Source organism: Protomyctophum parallelum (genome assembly GCF_964188405.1).
Source record: "Protomyctophum parallelum genome assembly, chromosome: 3".
Classification (NCBI taxonomy): Eukaryota; Metazoa; Chordata; class Actinopteri; order Myctophiformes; family Myctophidae; genus Protomyctophum; species Protomyctophum parallelum.
In genome coordinates, this window is record NC_139698.1 from 35,752,827 (window position 1) to 35,771,431 (window position 18,605).

At 43.7% G+C, this 18,605-nt stretch overlaps 1 protein-coding gene across 1 annotated transcript in view; it reads right to left on the reverse strand.

Moving 5' to 3' along the window:
• Window positions 1-18,605, reverse strand: part of triob (trio Rho guanine nucleotide exchange factor b) — a 162,078-nt gene that overhangs the window by 84,927 nt on the left and 58,546 nt on the right. The window contains 5 exon segments of the mRNA XM_083761057.1: window positions 4,410-4,532; window positions 7,039-7,524; window positions 7,910-8,014; window positions 10,212-10,404; window positions 17,650-17,764. Coding sequence (XP_083617183.1) covers window positions 4,410-4,532; window positions 7,039-7,524; window positions 7,910-8,014; window positions 10,212-10,404; window positions 17,650-17,764 — 1,022 coding nt within the window.

Here is an 18,605-nt window from a genome sequence, read left to right on the forward strand (position 1 = left end):
AACTACTCACCTAGAGAGTGAGTGAGAGTGAGATATAGGTGAAAATACAGAACAGGTGTTTTCCTCTAATTGCCTGATCAGCTACAATCAAGTAAGTGCTGCTATTCCCACTCATTTGGTGAGTCCAATAAAAAACTGTTCAGTTGGGAAGACAGAGACAGCAGATAATGGGACTGAGATACAGAAACAGCACCAGAATCTAAATTAGGATATGAACTGACAGATTTGCATTATGATGGATAATACAGAGTTACAATTTTCATAAAAGGGTCAACATTCAGAGGACAGGCACACACACTCACACTCACTGGACATTAAATAGTAATTTTCCTTGTGGAAGGCACACCCCTGAATAATAGAAACAAACCCATTCCCCTCTCCGTGTTTCAGTCGTTTTATATATGGACTCCAAGCTGTTTTGTGTAGATAGCCACGGATCAGCAAACACTAATTAATGACTGTGTTAACAGCCTGTTATTATTCTATTCAATTACTGCTCCAGGACTCCATTATGGCTCTTTGTTGGCGTGTTCACATGAAAATGGGATGCTAGGCTTGCAGTAAACCAGCTACAGGTCTGCAGAAGTGCTACCTGGGCTTTTATTTTGCTAGGTTGTTTCCCTAGGATCATTATTACGCAGTGAGACCTCAGGACCCGGGTAATGCTGGTTGGATTTAACCCTAAACCTTAATCCAAACATCCACTGTTGACTTTGAACTACTTGAGCACCATTGCTTATATTTTCAATACGTCATCAATGTTATCATCCATGTGAGACACAACGAAATATAATATGTCACATTTTATATTGTATTACTATTTTGTTATGTCTCACTCGCAACTTCGCAAGGGCAGTCAGTGTGTACAATTTCTCTCAAATAAACAGCGGTGGGCACGATCTGTCATAGGACGCACGTGTGCACACACACACACACACACACACACACACACACACACACACACACTTGTGTGCGCACATGCACATACAGGGCTGACCTCCTATCCTGTTTTCTGGGTCTGAAAGCTTCTCCTCCATCTGTGGCACATTATTAATTAGAATAAATAGCAGAGGCTACTATGACTTCCTCCTGTGAGAACATACTAGGTGGTACATGCTTAATCTAAAACTGATGAAGACCAAGAGAGAGAGAGAGACAGAGAGAGAGACAGAGACAGAGACAGAGAGAGAGAGAGAGAGAGAGAGAGAGAGAGAGAGCTTGAACTCCAAGAAAAGACCTCTACACTGTAGGATCACATTACAACATGAAAGCCTCTGCAACGGACCATCACCATCTACATGGTAGTGATGGTACTACCATCTACCGCCTCTAAAACTAGCACTATTACAATGCCTCCTGTACTTGTGACCTTTGTGAAAGCTTGACTCATCCCTCTACACTACGTGCATGATTCTCAAATGTTATCAATCTAGGACTAAACAAATCGAATCTTGAGTTGCACAATGCAGTTCCAAAGTGCTTCCTCTAGGGGGCATAACAGCCAAACAACTCCATCTTCTGAATTATGCATGTGGCACCTTATCAATGACATAATCAAACAAAGTCCCCAGCACTGGTCTCCGATTTCAACCGCATCTCAGACCCCTCTGCAGAACTTTGCATATTAATGCAGTACAGAGGAAAAACATGCAAGTACCACCATGACAGATACTCTCTAGTGATGTTGCATATGGTTGGTGACGTCACACTCCATCTGTGTATACTGTATAGACACACATTCACCCTCCACACACATGCCACCACATACACACGCATGCAACCCAACTCCACCCGACATGCACCATGTAAACACGCTGTCCAGCTAGCAAAAACATTGTCATGAGCCTGACACTATGTATTTCCAGCCAGTCATGCAGGCAACAGGAAGGGGAAACAGCGTATCCTGTGGAAGAATGGGTGGAGGGAGCAGTGGTTCCCTCTGTGTACCCAGCTCTGTGAGTGTGTGTGTGTGTGTGTGTGTGTGTGTGTGTGTGTGTGTGTGTCACACAGTTCCCTCCTCCTCTCTCTATTTTACACCACTGTTGGCTCAGGGGATTAGTGGTCCCTCTTCGTCCCCAAAGCTGATACAACTACAGTAGCTAAAGGCGGTGGCCTATCCTGTCCCCTTTGTTCAGCAGTGACAGAGTTAGAATCATCTCACTGGTTGCCCAACAGAGACACTGCACACACCATGTGGTCCAATAGACCCCTTTTTCATACTTCAACTCTACTTGTTATGCCAGAATCAAAGCATTATTTTACAACAAGGAAAATGCCAGAAGAAGGGAACTTCTTAGCTACAAATCAAGGGCAGTGTGATAAACAGAGCTTACGTATGATTCATGATGACTATTTTTATATATATTTGATGTATTACCATGTGTTTTGTTCTTGCTTACTGTAAATCGCTCTGGATTAAGAGCATCTGCTAAATACCTAAATTGTAAATTGTAAATTGAGTTGTTTAAGCTGTAAATGTGTCTCTATTCAGAGAAGGCATTCTTCACAGTCAAATATGAAGAGGTCTATTTTTCACCATAGTGAAAATTCCGTAGCTGTTAACACTCTTAATATGTCACTGGCGTGCCGTTATCACTGGTCCATCAATGGGTGATGGCAGCTAGTCACGAACACTTATGCCTGTGGTGTGAGTGACCGTTTGACCCCTGCCACTGTACTATTTCAAGCACCAGGGGAGATTTGTGAGGTCAGCGGCTAGCACAAGAGATGCAGGCTACTGAACATACACGTAGCTATAGCGCCGCTGTTCATACTACTGAACATACACGTAGCTATAGCGCCGCTGTTCATACTACTGAACATACACGTAGCTATAGCGCCGCTGTTCTACTGAACATACACGTAGCTATAGCGCCGCTGTTCATACTACTGAACATACACGTAGCTATAGCGCCGCTGTTCATACTACTGAACATACACGTAGCTATAGCGCCGCTGTTCTACTGAACATACACGTAGCTATAGCGCCGCTGTTCATACTACTGAACATACACGTAGCTATAGCGCCGCTGTTCATACTACTGAACATACAAGTAGCTATAGCGCCGCTGTTCTACTGAACATACACGTAGCTATAGCGCCGCTGTTCCAGGTGCTGTATCAAAGACCTCAACAAGGAAGGAAAGAAAGAAAGAAAGAAAGAAAAACAACAAACAGAGACTTGATGAGATCATAAATGAGAAGTCAGAGGAATCCAAAAATAGGCCAAGCCCCCACCACCACCGGCACAGGTGCCATCATATACACTTCCTGTATGCAGGTTATTACTGGGCACACAGCGGCCTCATTTTCCCCTGCCAGGTCACGTGGCCCCGAGAGATGATGGGAGGTGTTCAAAGCAGCACATGGTGACGGAAGAGACAGACAGGACAGAGGGAGGTCATAGGTGCCATACCAGGGTCATGTCTGTTATGTATGTATTAAGTATATGCTGTACTGTCCTGTGACAATCTGACACTGGATTGGCTGAAGAGTGAGTGGACATTCATGGAAGCAATTAAGTGCATGGTACTTACGTCGTAACTGTACTGATGTCACTGCTAAAGGTCTTTTACACACGACAGGACATCAATAATAAAGAATATGAAAATACTACTTGGATTCATATCAATTTAGTTGATGCGTCATTCATAGAGGTTGATGCCTTTATTCACAGCTTGGAAGCTCAGAAAAATAGACCTGGTTATTTCCATATTTTAACCTATGAAGAGGAGAAGGGGCATTAAGGCATTTGTGATATTTGTTATTTTTAAACCTTTTTATATTATAGCTTATGAAGAATAGAAGGGGAATAGAGAAGAGCACAAAGGCCTTCTGGGAAACGCAGTGAGGAAGTTGAAGAAGGATCTGAGCGTGGAGGGGTAAGGCTGCAGGTGATGTGATGAGACGCGACGGGACGTGAGGGGAGGGGAGTGAGGGGGCAGTGTGCGCACGGCGGCAGAGTGAGAGACAGAACCGCAGTATTGGGAGGAGATGATCGAGTCGAGGGCTAGCAGAGTGTCAGATGTACATGTACAGTTAAATGAGAGTGTACAAATTGGGAAAGGGGCAGATCGGGGGCTAAGGGGCGATAATATTGCAGAACAGAAAGTTGAGGTAATATATAATGCCAGGGCTGGCCGCTGGGCTAGCCTATAGGGGGCAGAGCTGCACACATGGTGCAGTGTAGAAGCACGAGGCTGCTGCAAGGCGATGACAGGAGCAGGGCGGCGATATGGGTCAGTTACGGGCCAGCTCAGAGAGACACAGCAGCATGACCGAGCAGGACAGGGTGGAGCAAGTGGAGGAGAAAGTGATTCGATAATATGCAGCGAAAGAACTGAATAAACCAAAGGTTAAACACAGTTACACAGGTCAGCATAGTGGGGCGATAAAGACATGTATCTCACCATGCAGTTCATAGCGAAGTGGTTGTGCTGGGTCTGCAGTTCCACGGCGTGTTGGTGGTTCCCTCCGATCTCTGTGTAGCTGGTCAGGAAAAGCCCCTTGTTGTGCATGATCCAGTCAAACATCTACAAACAGATCAGTGGGAGAATATACCAGCATTAAAATGGGCCTACCCAGAGAGAGAGAGAGAGAGAGAGAGAGAGAGAGAGAGAGAGAGAGAGAGAGAGAGAGAGAGAGAGAGAGAGAGAGAGAGAGAGAGAGAGAGAGAGAGAGAGAGAGAGATAGAGATAGAGACAGCGACAGAGAGAGAATGACAGGTTTAAGAAGACAGTTAATAGCCTACAGTACCCACAACACCACAGAAAAGCATCCCACACACAGTCAGCCAGATGTTCAGCCCCCGAGAGGCAATATTAGGTTCCAGTGGAATTAGATATTGCATAAATGTATGTAGCACAATGCAACATTTTAACACATTACTCTAGTTTCTGTTTCATTATCTGTAGATGCAATGATACAAATGTATATACCGGTATATGTTATAAAGTAGGTTTACCATAAGTTATAGTTGTATAGGATTAGCCCAGGTGACAAAGAACTAGCAATTAACTTTCTCCTGCATGCAGTGAAATCTATGGTGTTAAAATTATACTCATAACGTGCATGTGTCGTGCTGTCTGGACCCCCCCCGGGACTGGACCCCCCCCCCCCCCCTCTCTCTCTCTCTCTATACGCACGCAGCCACACACTGTTCTTTTGGGCATGGAGGCACAGCGCTGAGCGCACTGATATAACAGACAGCAGCACAAAATGTTTACAAGTTTATCAGACAGACAGACAGACAGACAGAATATTCTGTAGGCTATAATACACTGCAGTGTTTTTATGTGTTTTCTTAAGCAATTGATTAATGTACTCGTCCTCATTTCGATCAGGGCTTCAGTCTCCTCATTCGACCATGTCTATCCACAGTAACGGGACATCTTAGCGCTGCGTAAAATATGCCTTCTCCGTCTCCAACTGTGTTCAGCTCCTCACCTGCCACATTGCTTGCTTCATTTCCTTTATTTACTGCGGATTGCATTCACACCTGCACCGAATCGTAAACAAGTACGATTGGAAGCGAAGCGAAACCCCTGTTTTTGCTCGGAGTAGAATGCGGTTCTTTGATACGCATTAGGATTCGAATGAGCCTTCACACCTACCAAACGAAGTGCACTTTCTGAAAATGCGCAGCAGGATTCGTTTTAATCGTAGCAAAGCTCTCTGGTGTGAATGTCACCTTAGTCAGCTACACTGTGATTATGAATCCCACCACGGCTCTAGGATAGATTCTGATTGGCAGGCATAGTTTTACTGAGGTTAGGGTTAGGTTTAGGTCTAGTTTTACTAAGGTTAGGGTTAGGCTTAGGCATAGTTGCAAAAACGAGAAATGTCTGTCAATCACAGTGACTACTGGCCAATCACAGTGGAGTTTGCCTAGAGCTGCGGTGGGATCCATAATAACGCGTCAGCTACAGACATTCGAATGACAAAGGAAATTAATTCAATTGGTCTCCATGTGCTGTATGTCAAAGCAGGGTCAGGATCATCCAGGCTGCCATTAAAGGCCACATGCAGCTTACTGGGACAGTGGATGAAAACACAGCTGTTACTACACAGTTTTAAAGCTGCTAGTCGTAAGACCAGCACGGGTTTCTTGCACAATTAAGCGCCTTCTTGTCAACCCGTAGTGGTCCTACCCGCCCAATGACTCTACATTTAGGAGACTATGCCACGGCTCGAGTCACCACATTATGGATTCAACTGACATGTAATTCAGTACAAAGTTATGGATGAGAGCCTGTGAACACTTGGTAGTGGAAAATTCATATTTTAAAATATGCTGAAGCCCTGAAATGGTTCCTTCTCTCACACAGCAGTGAAAATAAGAGAGCCTGCTGCTTGGTGTTTGTAATTAGCTTAAAGCCCTCATCAGTCATCTGTGTGCTCATGTCCCTGGGCTAGTCCTCCGCTAGTCCCTCTCTAATGAGTCTAATGAGTAGGAACAACAATAAAAGGACATCACTGTGTGTGTGTGTGTGTGTGTGTGTGTGTGTGTGTGTGTGTGTGTGTGTGTGTGTGTGTGTGTGTGTGTGTGTGTGTGTGTGTGTGTGTGTGTGTGCATAATTAGAGATCTGCCTGACTGTCAAACACTCTTCCCCAGCAGGCACCATCTGCCTCTGGCTAAATGATGTTCCTACAACTATATTCACTAGCTCCACACACACACACACACACACACAGACACACACGGACACACACGGACACTCACGGACACTCACACGCCACTCACACACACAATCTAAACATGCCTTATGCGATGCCTTGTGAAATCTCTAAATCTGACGTGCAAGAGATCCAATGGGCATATGCATACGAAGGAAAGCCGACACACACAACCATCCAATGCTGAAGATTAATTTCAAAGCCTGAGGTTAAGTATGCATGCATGCAAGCTCACTTGTGCAGTTTCATGTGCAAATACTAGTACATTTTGCCAATTACACATACAAAGTTAAGTCAAAGTTGAGTTAAATAAGTGTATACTGACAATACGACCTGCTAAAACCAGAGGAACATTTCTGTCACCTTCTCGGCATCCTGTTCAAACAGCCTCAGCTGGAAGCACTGGTCCAACTTCAGCTTCCTCATGTGCCACAGCTGCTGCAGATGCTGCCGCGTTCCGTGCAACTTATCCAACAGGCCCGTCACTTTGGCCACCAGGTTGTGGGCGTCGGCGTGTGCGGCGTGGAACCCGTGGTGGTGGTGGTGGTCGTTGGAGTCGCCGCTGGCGCCCACGCCACGGTTACCGTAGCCCCCGCCGTCCCCGCCGCCGACCCCCCCTCCGGCGGTCTGCGCCTGCAGCCGCTGCAGCAGCCGCCGCCCCTGGGCGTCCAGCTCCTCCACGGACGCCTTGGTGGCTCGCTTCTTCAGGGCCGCGTGCTCCTCCATGAGCCGCCGTGACCCCTCCAGGTCGCGCGGGAGGTCTCGCTGGGACAGAGTCTCCTGGAGCTCCTCCAGGCGGGACAGAGCCCGCGCCGCGTCCCCGGCGAACGTTTCGAAGGAGAGACGCACCTGGAGAAGTGGAGGTGTTTTATTTAAGGTTAACTCAAACTAAATCTGATCCAAGTGGATTTTACTGTTGCTTCTGCTTCATCTACTGTCTAGAAATCACACCTGTGTGAAGTGAGGGGCGCATTACCAACCCTTATCATCTTACATCATCGCAATATCATAACATAACATGCATATGCCGATTTGCTCAGTGACAGACAAAACAAACATCAAACTCTGTTCATTGTTAATGGCATTTAATGTTTTTGTTGGTGACAAAACAAAAATTGTCTAGACGAAAACAGAAACCCTCCAAAAAATGTAGAACAAGGTGAAAATAAATGAAAAGAAAAGAAAAGAAAAGAAAAACCATAACATAACATTAAATAAAAAAGGAGAGGCCCACCTCAATCCATTCATCATGGTTGTACTCCAGGCTGCCTTCAAAGTCAGCTGTCAGCTGTGAGGGGTCCACTACCTTGGACAGACCCTCTAGCGAAACCATCACCGTCTGGGGAGAGACAGGAGACATCAAGGAAAGGACAAACAGCAGGAAGAGAGAGGGAGACATCAAGGAAAGGAGGGACAGATGTACAAGAACAAGAGAATCATTATTATCATCATCATCATTGTCAGCACCATGTTACAAACCAATCAAGTCTCAAGTTGTCAAAATAATAGTATAATATATAACAATATCTCCCACGGCCTCCATCCTTAACCTAGATTACGAAGGGAATGTGCAAAGCCATCGGTTGCCCATGTCCACTGTTTAGATGGGTGGGGTGAAAAAACAACAACATTCCAGACATTTGTGTTATCATTAATAAGACAGAATACACATGGATTTAAGCCCCCAGGAGCAGAAATTGCTGAGGTCCACATTAGCACAGCACACACAAACAATACACCTCAAGAGGTGACTCAATTAACCTTCACTTCAACAAATTAAAATGTAAATAGAACCAGCAGATGATAAACATTGATTCCCAATTCTTTCTTAACAGGCATATTAGACAATGGAATTAAAACACGTTTTTCAATATATTAACAGAACCATTTCCTGAACTGAATATTAATAATAATAATATTGAATTGATCCTTGTGAGATGAAATGTTTAACCACGTACTGTGTCCTGGTTTGTACAAAAGCTGGCCAAGAGCTATGAATATACATGGAGAGGCTTGGCAAGTAGGCCTAATTGCAGGAAAAGAGTGGACACCTACATACATTATTATTGCGCACACCTGGGATCTGCCCAGTCAACCCACAGTTTTGCATTGGTTGCTACTGACTGAGCAGCTCCATTGGAGCAGTTGGCACATTTCAATAGTGGATGCTGAGGGAGGGGAAAGCAGTTATCTCCCTCTACCAGTTCTTCTCACATATCCTAGGGACTCAAACAGAGAACCCTGCTGATCCCCATCACTGCTGCTAACTCACATACAAAATGATTGGTCATCACAAGAATCCAAGCGGCCAACTCTCTCCTGTGGTAAAGAAACACTCGGTGGTGTCCTATATATCCTGTTTCCATAGTAACCGGGTCAGTACTAAATATACCAGCACCACATGCTCACACGGGACAGAACACTTCCACTGTCATCAAGTGGCAGTCCAATTAAAGCCACTAAATTAGGCCTTAATGGCTAATATGAACTAACTTCAATTTAAAAGACAAATATGTAGTATCACTCTATAAATTCACAGAATCTCTGTCTTTTCCTCTGTCTGTCTTTTGTATATATCTCAAGATCTGCTCATCAAGGGCTGTGTCGAGACTCGAGTGTGAACAGTTCTCGACAGTCAGTGGAGAACGTAGGGGAGTGACACGCAGCAAATGATCCGACCGGTCCAAGAATCAAACCGGGAATTCATGGTCAGGCATCAGACTATATGGTACGCAGTACGCACCTAACCATATTCCAGAACTCATGGTCAGGCATCAGACTATATGGTATGCAGTACGCACCTAACCATATTCCAGAACTCATGGTCAGGCATCAGACTATATGGTATGCAGTACGCACCTAACCATATTCCAGAACTCATGGTCAGGCATCAGACTATATGGTACGCAGTACGCACCTAACCATATTCCAGAACTCATGGTCAGGCATCAGACTATATGGTACGCAGTACGCACCTAACCATATTCCAGGTTGCCCAGATCTATTTTCGGGAGATAATAGAGGATCTACTGAGTCCTGGGGGATCCCGGTCAACTAATTATAAAGGGTTAAGTGGTTAACAGCAATGCCCTGAAGAGGCATGAAGAGAATATTTGTATTGAAGTTTGCACATTTAAGGACAGACAACAGATACATACTAGTGCTAACAATGACCAAAAGAGTCACTCCTATAGCCTATAGTCTTTCCCTCATGCTATAAACAGTAAAACCGTCCGCTTATTTTGGAAAAAAATGTTTTACACTAAACGACTGGTCTCGTAAATGAGTGTTCTAGCTAAGACTGGCACACAAGTTGATGGATTACTCTATGTGTGACAACCACATCAAGCTAAGTTATGAGTAAAGTCAAGTAGTAGCATTTAGCCTTTAACAAATGCTGTTATCTAGTGCCAATGGATCCCACAATGGCATGCTGCCTGCTCACACATAAGGGCCAAACACAACAGTTCAATGCTGCAGATGAGAAAAGAGTGTTATTGTTGTGAGAAGTACAATAATAGAGAGCTCACACCCACCTCAAATTCAAACTTGGAGCTGCCGAAGTTTGTCCTCTGTTTCTGCCAGAAGTTGTCCGGTTTGATGATGAGAGCAACGTGGATACAAGAGGGAAACGACTCCTGGAGGATCTTCAGCAGCGGTTTGATGCTGTCCCACTTAGAACCACGCATGTCCACGATGACTGTGAAGCCATGTCTGGCCACCTCCTCACTGACACACACACACACACACACACACACACACACACACACACACACACACACACACAAGGTTAGCTAATGAACACATGCAATGATATACGGACAAATGGGAAATGGTGTGGAGTGAAAACATTGACTGAACTGCAAACAAATGGAAGGTATGATATTAACAAAGGTATATGGGCATAAACACATGGACATATGAAATGATAAATCTCACTGACGGTGAAGTTAAAAAGAAAGCTTCTGGGTTTCAACAACACAACAAGGCTGATGCAAAAGAGATCCCTTCAAGCTACCGAATGATGAATACATCTCTGCTTGTGTATCAGAGAAAAAGGGAAACAACATTAGCCTTTGGAAAATAAAAAGTCAAGTGAAGAGAAGAAAAGAGAACGACTCTCAAATGAAAAAACGCCATAGCATACAAATCCCCTCAGCAGAGCACCTGGGGGGGAATAAAAGAAGAATTAAACTGAAATGTTCTCCTTTGCTTACCAGGCGTCGTGGCGCTGTATAAGTCCATAAAAGGTTATTTCTCAGTGTTAAAAGGCTTTAATCTCGGTGTCTAGCTAGCAGACAGAAACAGGCATGGGCCCTCCTGCACTAACTCACTCTGACCTCACTCTCTGGAAACACACTGGCAGCCAAATGGCTAGAGAAAAACAGCAGAGAGATTCAAAAAGAAAAAGAGGGAGGGGGCGGGTGGCAGAATGAGTGAGCAAGAAAAAGAGAGCAGAGAAAGAAAGGGAACTATAAAAAGTGCTCCTCGGAGCACAGGTCTCCACCAGGTCAGGAACGTTTGTTGTGGGCGTGCAATGCATTGTTTGGTATTGAGTGATCATAGAAGTAGCAGTTAATAACCAATAGACAAAGACTTACAGTAGCTGGAATTTATTATGTCAGAATCACAAAGAGAAATAAAATGTGTTTCACATAAGCTGGGCTCCTAAAAGGCAGATTTGAAAAATGCAGGCCAGATATTTCTCCTTGGCCTCTAGGGAGTGTGCATACAATGTTTTATGCAGATTTGTCCTGTTATAGTTAAAGAAGTTACTCTGTCTTTATAGCGCCACCATGAGGCTGATTTGAAAAATGTCAAGTGGCATTTCTTGCTCAGCCTAGTGTGAATATGCATGCAGTTTCACCACAAGCGGTCGCTGCGTTCATGATTTGTGGCATTTTGTTAAAAATGCAGCACTCCTGCAGACCTTTTTGACACCAATCTTGGAGTATGAAAAATCTGAAAGAGTTGTTTCATGTAATGGCTATAGAGCAGGGGTAACCAACCAGGGGCTCGCGAGCTACCAGTAGCTCGCGGGAACCTTTCAAGTCGATCCCGAAGTGACGGGCAGCAATACACAGCAGAATGTCGTTCGCAAAAAAAGAGCAGATCTACAAACTAACAACGTATAGAGGCTCGATGCATTTCAGCTTGAAGATCTGTTCCCCTTGCTTCCACCGCACCGCCCTCGGCCCTCCCCCTTTTAGCACTCTGTGCTCATGTGCTGTCTGTTGTTCCCTCGCAGGCAGCACACAGAGCAATGAGAGCATCAGAGTGAACGCAGCATGATAGCGTCCCCGACACGTTGAATATTATTATTTGTAAAGTTCGAACGCCAACTTTTAACACTGCACGGCTGCACGCACAAATAAAGAGTGCACTCGGCACTCGCACATGACGGATTATTATCGATCAAAACAATCCTTAGCGTGTTGCACAGCATGAATGATATAGTAATCACCGACCTGGCTGGATAAATATCACTATGACAAATTGTCAAAATGTTTAGTGCCGCTGTCAAAACATGACAGTGAGAGTTGAAGATTCTAACTATTGAACAAGAAAGCCACAGTTTTGAAGGAAGTGGGTCCTAGACAGGGCTTGACGCTTAGCTCATGGATGCATGGATGATAGACAGACTATCCGTTTTTATCCTGCTGTTCCACTTCCATCATGTGATATTCGATGCAGGGCAAGATGCTCGATTGTGAATTAAATTGTAACATTCTCCTTGGCTTTGACTGCTTCAGACAGAACATCTGACACACAGCTACGGTAGACTATTAATTTACTATTAGCTGTTAACTTACTCGGCTGCCTACCGTTGCTCGTTAATCAGGTCACACAATGGATGGACCACTGATATTTATCAATCCAGGTCGGTGATTTTGTAACATGCTTTTGTAAGCGACGCTAAGGATTGTTTTGATCGATAATAATCCGTCATGTGCGTGCGCGAGTGCACTCTTTATTTGTGCGTGCAGCCGTGCACAGTGTTTCTCCCACGTTTGGTTAAAAGTTGGCGTTCAAACTTTACAAATATGTGAATATTCATTGAAATGGGAAACAAAATATTGTGCTGTAAAAGCAATTCATGTCCTTTGCATTTTTTTTTATTAAAAAAAAACTCAACAAAGAAGTTTATTTGTATTTTTGTCCTAATATTTTTTATTTCTAATACATTTGTCTTAAAGCGCAAATAACATACTTTCTAAAATGGCTTTTAATATTTAATATATTGTCTATGTCCCTCAAAGTTATTTCTAATGGTTTTGAGCCTCAATCACCACTGATATAACCAGGCCTTGTCATTTCTTTCTGGACTTTGAAAGCAGTTTTAGCTGCAGTACCACAATGTCCTGAGGTGGTGGGGGTGCAGATGCAGATTATTTAATATTTGAGTCATTATAATACTGATGCTAGATAAAACCAGGTTGTTTCCATTCCATGCCAGCTTGGAAAATCGACAATGGTGGACATTGTAAACAAAGTGGAAATTATACAAAGTAGGGTGACATTGATGACATCACGATGAGGCCAAAATCAGTTGAGCTGTTCCTGAGAGCAATTTCTATTAAAGCACCTGATATGATATGAAAGCCTGATTGTTCAAAATTGGTTATTTGTGGGGATAGAAAACACATATGGGAGCTCCAAAAACAGAAAAGAAATGGAAAAAGTTTAATTCTATGTTATAGGTCCTTTAATATTATTTGACATTGATAATATAACTTACTATACGTTTTTATTCTTATTTAAGCTTTAGTCTTTGTGTGGATGTGTGCACATGCATTGAGCCTGTCAGAAATAGCAAAAAAACAAGTGTTTTTTCTAACACGTTTTAGTGGTAGATCTTGGCTTACAATTGGGAATAAAATGGGCTCTTGGGCTTGAAAAGGTTGGTTACCACTGCTATAGAGAGACTGTACCGTTTGCATGATATTTGGACAAAATCTGTAGTTGTACTGTAAAAACAAGTGTTTTGCCAAAATCTGCCTCCTGGTGTCGCTATAACACGCCCATGTGAAAAACTGTGGCAGAGATTAGCTGTTCACAGACGGACGGACAGGGTGCAAAACATACTCTGCCTGGTGGAGACAATGAGAGAAAATTAGGGGAAAAGGGAGGAAATAGAAGAATGGATGATTCGTTCATTCTCAGTGCAAAAAACATGCAGATATCTTAAGATGTTCTTTATTCTTCCTGGTGGAGAGGATTCAAACCTCACCTCTATGTCTCAACACATCAAATGATTTGAGGTCTTCCCCAACCACAACTCACCAGACTGTGTACTCACAACGTCACAAGCTACATTTTGACAATGTAACTATGTAAGCAAGACCATCTTACAAACAAAGGAAACCTTGATGTAGTGAAATACAAGAGACAACAGTCTCCAACAAACTACAAACTAGCATGCGTGAGCAACAACAGGTCATTCTGAAGCTTGGGTGGCCTGGGAAATTGAGAGCGCAACAAAACACAACACAAGTGTTTTCTAACTGTCAACCTCTAATGTGGAGGCCCAGCACAGAGTGCTATGGAGACGCACAAGAGACTCTTTGTGTCTCCATAAGGAACCACTGCTGGTCAAAGTCATCAAATGATTGACGACAAAAACATAACCCAAAGGGTCGATAGAAAAAAAGTAATTTTGGGGATAAACTGTTAGTCCCAATACTTGATTTTGATTGGTTGGTTTCTGATTAGACCACGTAGTAAATGTCACGATCAGTGTATATCAATCCCAGGTGCGTTACAGTGATCCAGCATCTCTGTAGCTGAACTATGGAAGGGAAGTGCTTGATTTCCTTACAGACCCTGGCTGTGCGGGAATCTAAGCACGGCCCGCGTTCATAGGATTGTGAATGAGTGGCTCTGGGCGGCCTTGTAAAGACTAAAGACAGCAAGCACCTCCTATTACCTTGTCACTGAGAACAGCTGTTCGCTAGCTCGCTATCATTTTTGACGTGATGTTCATAGTAGGGCATTAAGCAACTAGTCGACTATTCAACTAGTCGACTAGTAAATCCACTAGTTGACCTTGTTGGTAGTGGTACTAGTTGACTAATTGATAAGAAAAACATTTTTTCCCACCGATTTTGTAGGCCTCAAGATCAGGTAGATTATAGTTAACTAGTCCTTACCCGTTCTGAATATATGCAAACAGCAAATCATGTTCAGTGTGTGATGTAATAGATCACATTACTGATAGGGGGGGGAATTGTTTACAGATGGTCTTGGGAAGTTGGGTACTAAAGTATAGGCTAATTAAATGCTGTAGTACAATCATAAGTACACCATTGATGTGTGATGTAAATATGGTGGTGATATTCTGCCTATAAATGGAAGTTATTGAATATTTTCAAGGTCGGTGTTGCACTTTGTAGACGGTCCCTAACCGCTCACCGTCTGCTGCCCGTGGAGATATAAGCTATTAAACGGTGAACGCGGAGGTTGGCTTTTTGGGCTTCAAAGCAAGTTGTAGTTTGTTCTTTATATAATCAGGATAAGAATTTGATGTTTTGTGTGATTTAGGAACGTGTCGTTGTCATTGCATCTGTCTGTATGTATTTTGTCATTGTGTTGTTCCGACGGCACGGGATCTGTCTTCTCCAAACGTCTCCATTTGGCCACCCCGAGACCCGACAGATAAGCATTCCGTTGTGATCGTGCTGTTCAGTGTGTCACGCAGCCACGCTGGGTGCGCGCAGGGCTGTAAGCTGTCGTTGTCAGTGTCCAGGCTTTGAGCGTGCATGTAGCCCATGTGTAATGCACGGCGAAGGAGGTGGTTGAGGAGGGGGCAGACAGTGTAGTCGGAGCGGCTGCAGTCCTGGCTGTGTGTCGCTGATCATAAGCCCAGAAACAGTGTCCTCGGAGCGGCTGCAGTCCTGGCTGTGTGTCACTGATCATAAGCCCAGAAACAGTGTCCTCGGAGCGGCTGCAGTCCTGGCTGTGTGTCGCTGGTCATTCACATCCAACACGGATACAGAACAGATGCTCCGACGGGGCTGGGTTTCGCTTCCTACGTCACACTACAAACGGTGACCTATCGAATTATGCGTCCCACACCCCCTCCACAGGCACACAATTCTTCAAGTTACAATTCTCCATGATCGTGTGGTGATGTAAAAACAATATCTGTACAGTAAATATGACAGTAGCGTCGGTAAAATGTAGCCTAGCTGGATTCTGGGAGCGTGCAGATTTTTTTTGGCATGGAGAGATGTGTGCTAATAGTGTGGCTCGGTCGGAGATAGACCACGGACAAATAAACGGGTTTTTATTCACTAATAAATTCATTATTAATCTTATTGGAAAAATGGCTTCGTTAAGACCTCCATATTATTATGGTCAATGCCTGTGTGAAAAGTGGGAGCGATTGGTGCAGGGAATGAGGAGATAAGGTGGTGTTTCTGACAGACAGACAGACATTCATTCAGACAGACATTCGCTCAATTATAGTATGATGATATAGTCACCAATGTACACAGTTTTTAAATGTACAAATATTTATTTCCAAATAAATTCTCTAATAGGTAGTTAAACAACTAGTCGACTAGTAAACTAGGCAACTAGTCAACTAGTAAAAATTACTAGAAGTGAATGCCCTACTAGACATATCAGCTAAATCTGGATTCCAAAAAAAAAGAAGTTCTATTGAATGTTAGGTACCATGAGACTAACCTAACACATACAGTACATTGTTTTTCTCGATGTGTTTGTTTGGCAAAGTTTGTCGTAAACACATAACCTGGCTGGACTGCTGGCTATCTCTGGTGGGCACAAAGTGTAACTACTTTTGTGATGTAGGAATAGTTTTATGATGTTAATATTGCTATGTTTGTAACCGTTTTAGAAAAGCAATAAGCCATGCAAGGTCCGAAATTACCTTGTATTTTATATGTCTGTGAGGTTTGGAGACACTCCGCTGAGCGCCGTGACACCACGCCTCTCAGCCATTATAAAATACAAGGTAACCTGAGACCTCTTGTGGCTTATTGCTTTACAGGGAATACTTAAAGCACATCACACAACGAATAACGCAGCATCTTATGACATTTCTTTTAAAGATTTTCAAAATGTTCATCTATAGAGCGTATGCGCATGACATCATCATCATACCCGGACGTTAATGCGAGAATGCCTACAAAAAATGTGTCGCTCACTTTGCCACTCAATCTGCCATTCACTTTATGAATACACATACCCTCTATAGTGACATCATGCCACAAAAGGGAAGCCAGGTGCATGAAAGTGCTTAACAATATGTTACATACGTACATAACTCTCTCACAGCATGCCGTCACAAGCTAGGTAACCTGTACATGATGGGTGGGTGATGGCTTGTCCAAAAGTGTGGGATGGATGGAAAAGTGTGTAGGATGTGAGAAAGGGAGAGGTTGAACCTTCACAGAGAATGATAAATTAAACCATCATGGAGCTAATCCATAGCCCCAGGCAGGTCCCGCTTCAGATATGGGGAACCTTATTCCAGTGTCCTCCTTTGAAGGCCAAGCCAGGTGGGACAGTTTGAGATAAAGAGAAAGTGGATGGGATTGGAAAGTATAGTGTGGATAATGCAGTGGTTGAGGACTGTGTGTGTGTGTGTGTGTGTGTGTGTGTGTGTGTGTGTGTGTGTGTGTGTGTGTGTGTGTGTGTGTGTGTGTGTGTTTACGTGCGTGCGTGTCTGTGTGTGTTTATGTAACTATTTAGCCTATATAACTAAAATAGCCAAGTTCCAGTCTCTTGACAGTTTCTTAGTGCTTTGTTGTGCAGCTGTTTCATACATTTATTTTGTGTGCAGGACAAAACATTTTACATTTGTAAACCTTCTTCAAGCTAATCTTTTGTTTTTAAACCATTTTCGTGTATGTGTATGTGTGTGTGTGTGTGTGTGTGTGTGTGTGTGTGTGTGTGTGTGTGTGTGTGTGTGTGCGTGCGTGCGTGCGTGCGTGCACTGTACCTTACCTGGGGACTGTAGCGAGGTAAGCTATGAGTCTACGTAAGTCCTCCGGTCGTATTCTGTCATGGTTGCTCCGTGCCGGAAACGTGAGAACTGGACCTCCCCGTCTGTCTCTACCACCTGGAACCAAAAGCCACCATTGAGAAAAAACATTCTTAACCAAATCTCACAGTTTCACATTTTACATGCTTTCAGACTGGTGGATTGTTTTGTTTGGGACAAATGAAGGGACACTGCATATTGCCAGAGTTGGTGGAACTTTTTTGAAGTCCAAAATTGAGAGACCGAAGCAGCACAGGATCCTAGCAACATAGTTATATGTGTCCCCCCCCCCCCCCCCCCCCATTTGTTTGTGTTTTTTCTCCCAATTCAGACACTGCCAATTCCCCCCATGTGTATAGAAATCTCTGCAAACTCCTACTGTTTGGTCTGGGAACACACATGGACTCGGAGTTTCACCAGAAAGTGAGGAGCTTCACTGGGACAGAGTAACATGGGTGCAGAGGAACACGCAAATCCCTCCCACTCCCACTCCTCATGCTCCCCAAGGCGTGAATTCTGTTTGTGTCCGAGCATAGGCATGGTAACGCCCTGCCTGCCCGTGATTGGCCTACCGACACTGCCCATCTTGACTGTCCTCCGAGGTGGATCTAATGCGAGGATATCCGTGGTGATGGGAAATAATACAAGTTTTATTTCTGTAGAAGAGGCAAACTAATATTGTTTATGCCGTTTGCTTTGATGGAATAATTGATTGAACATGCACGCCATAATATGATTTGATTTGTGTTCTAAAATAAAGTGTTTGTGTTGATTATTGTATCATTTGTTTGTATGTGTAAACTTGAAACATCATTGTACTATAAAAAGGTCTATTTTCCCTTCATCTTTATCCTTTAGTGTAATAGTATTAGTTTACATCACTTTATTTAGAACACACCCAAATCAAATCATAGTACAA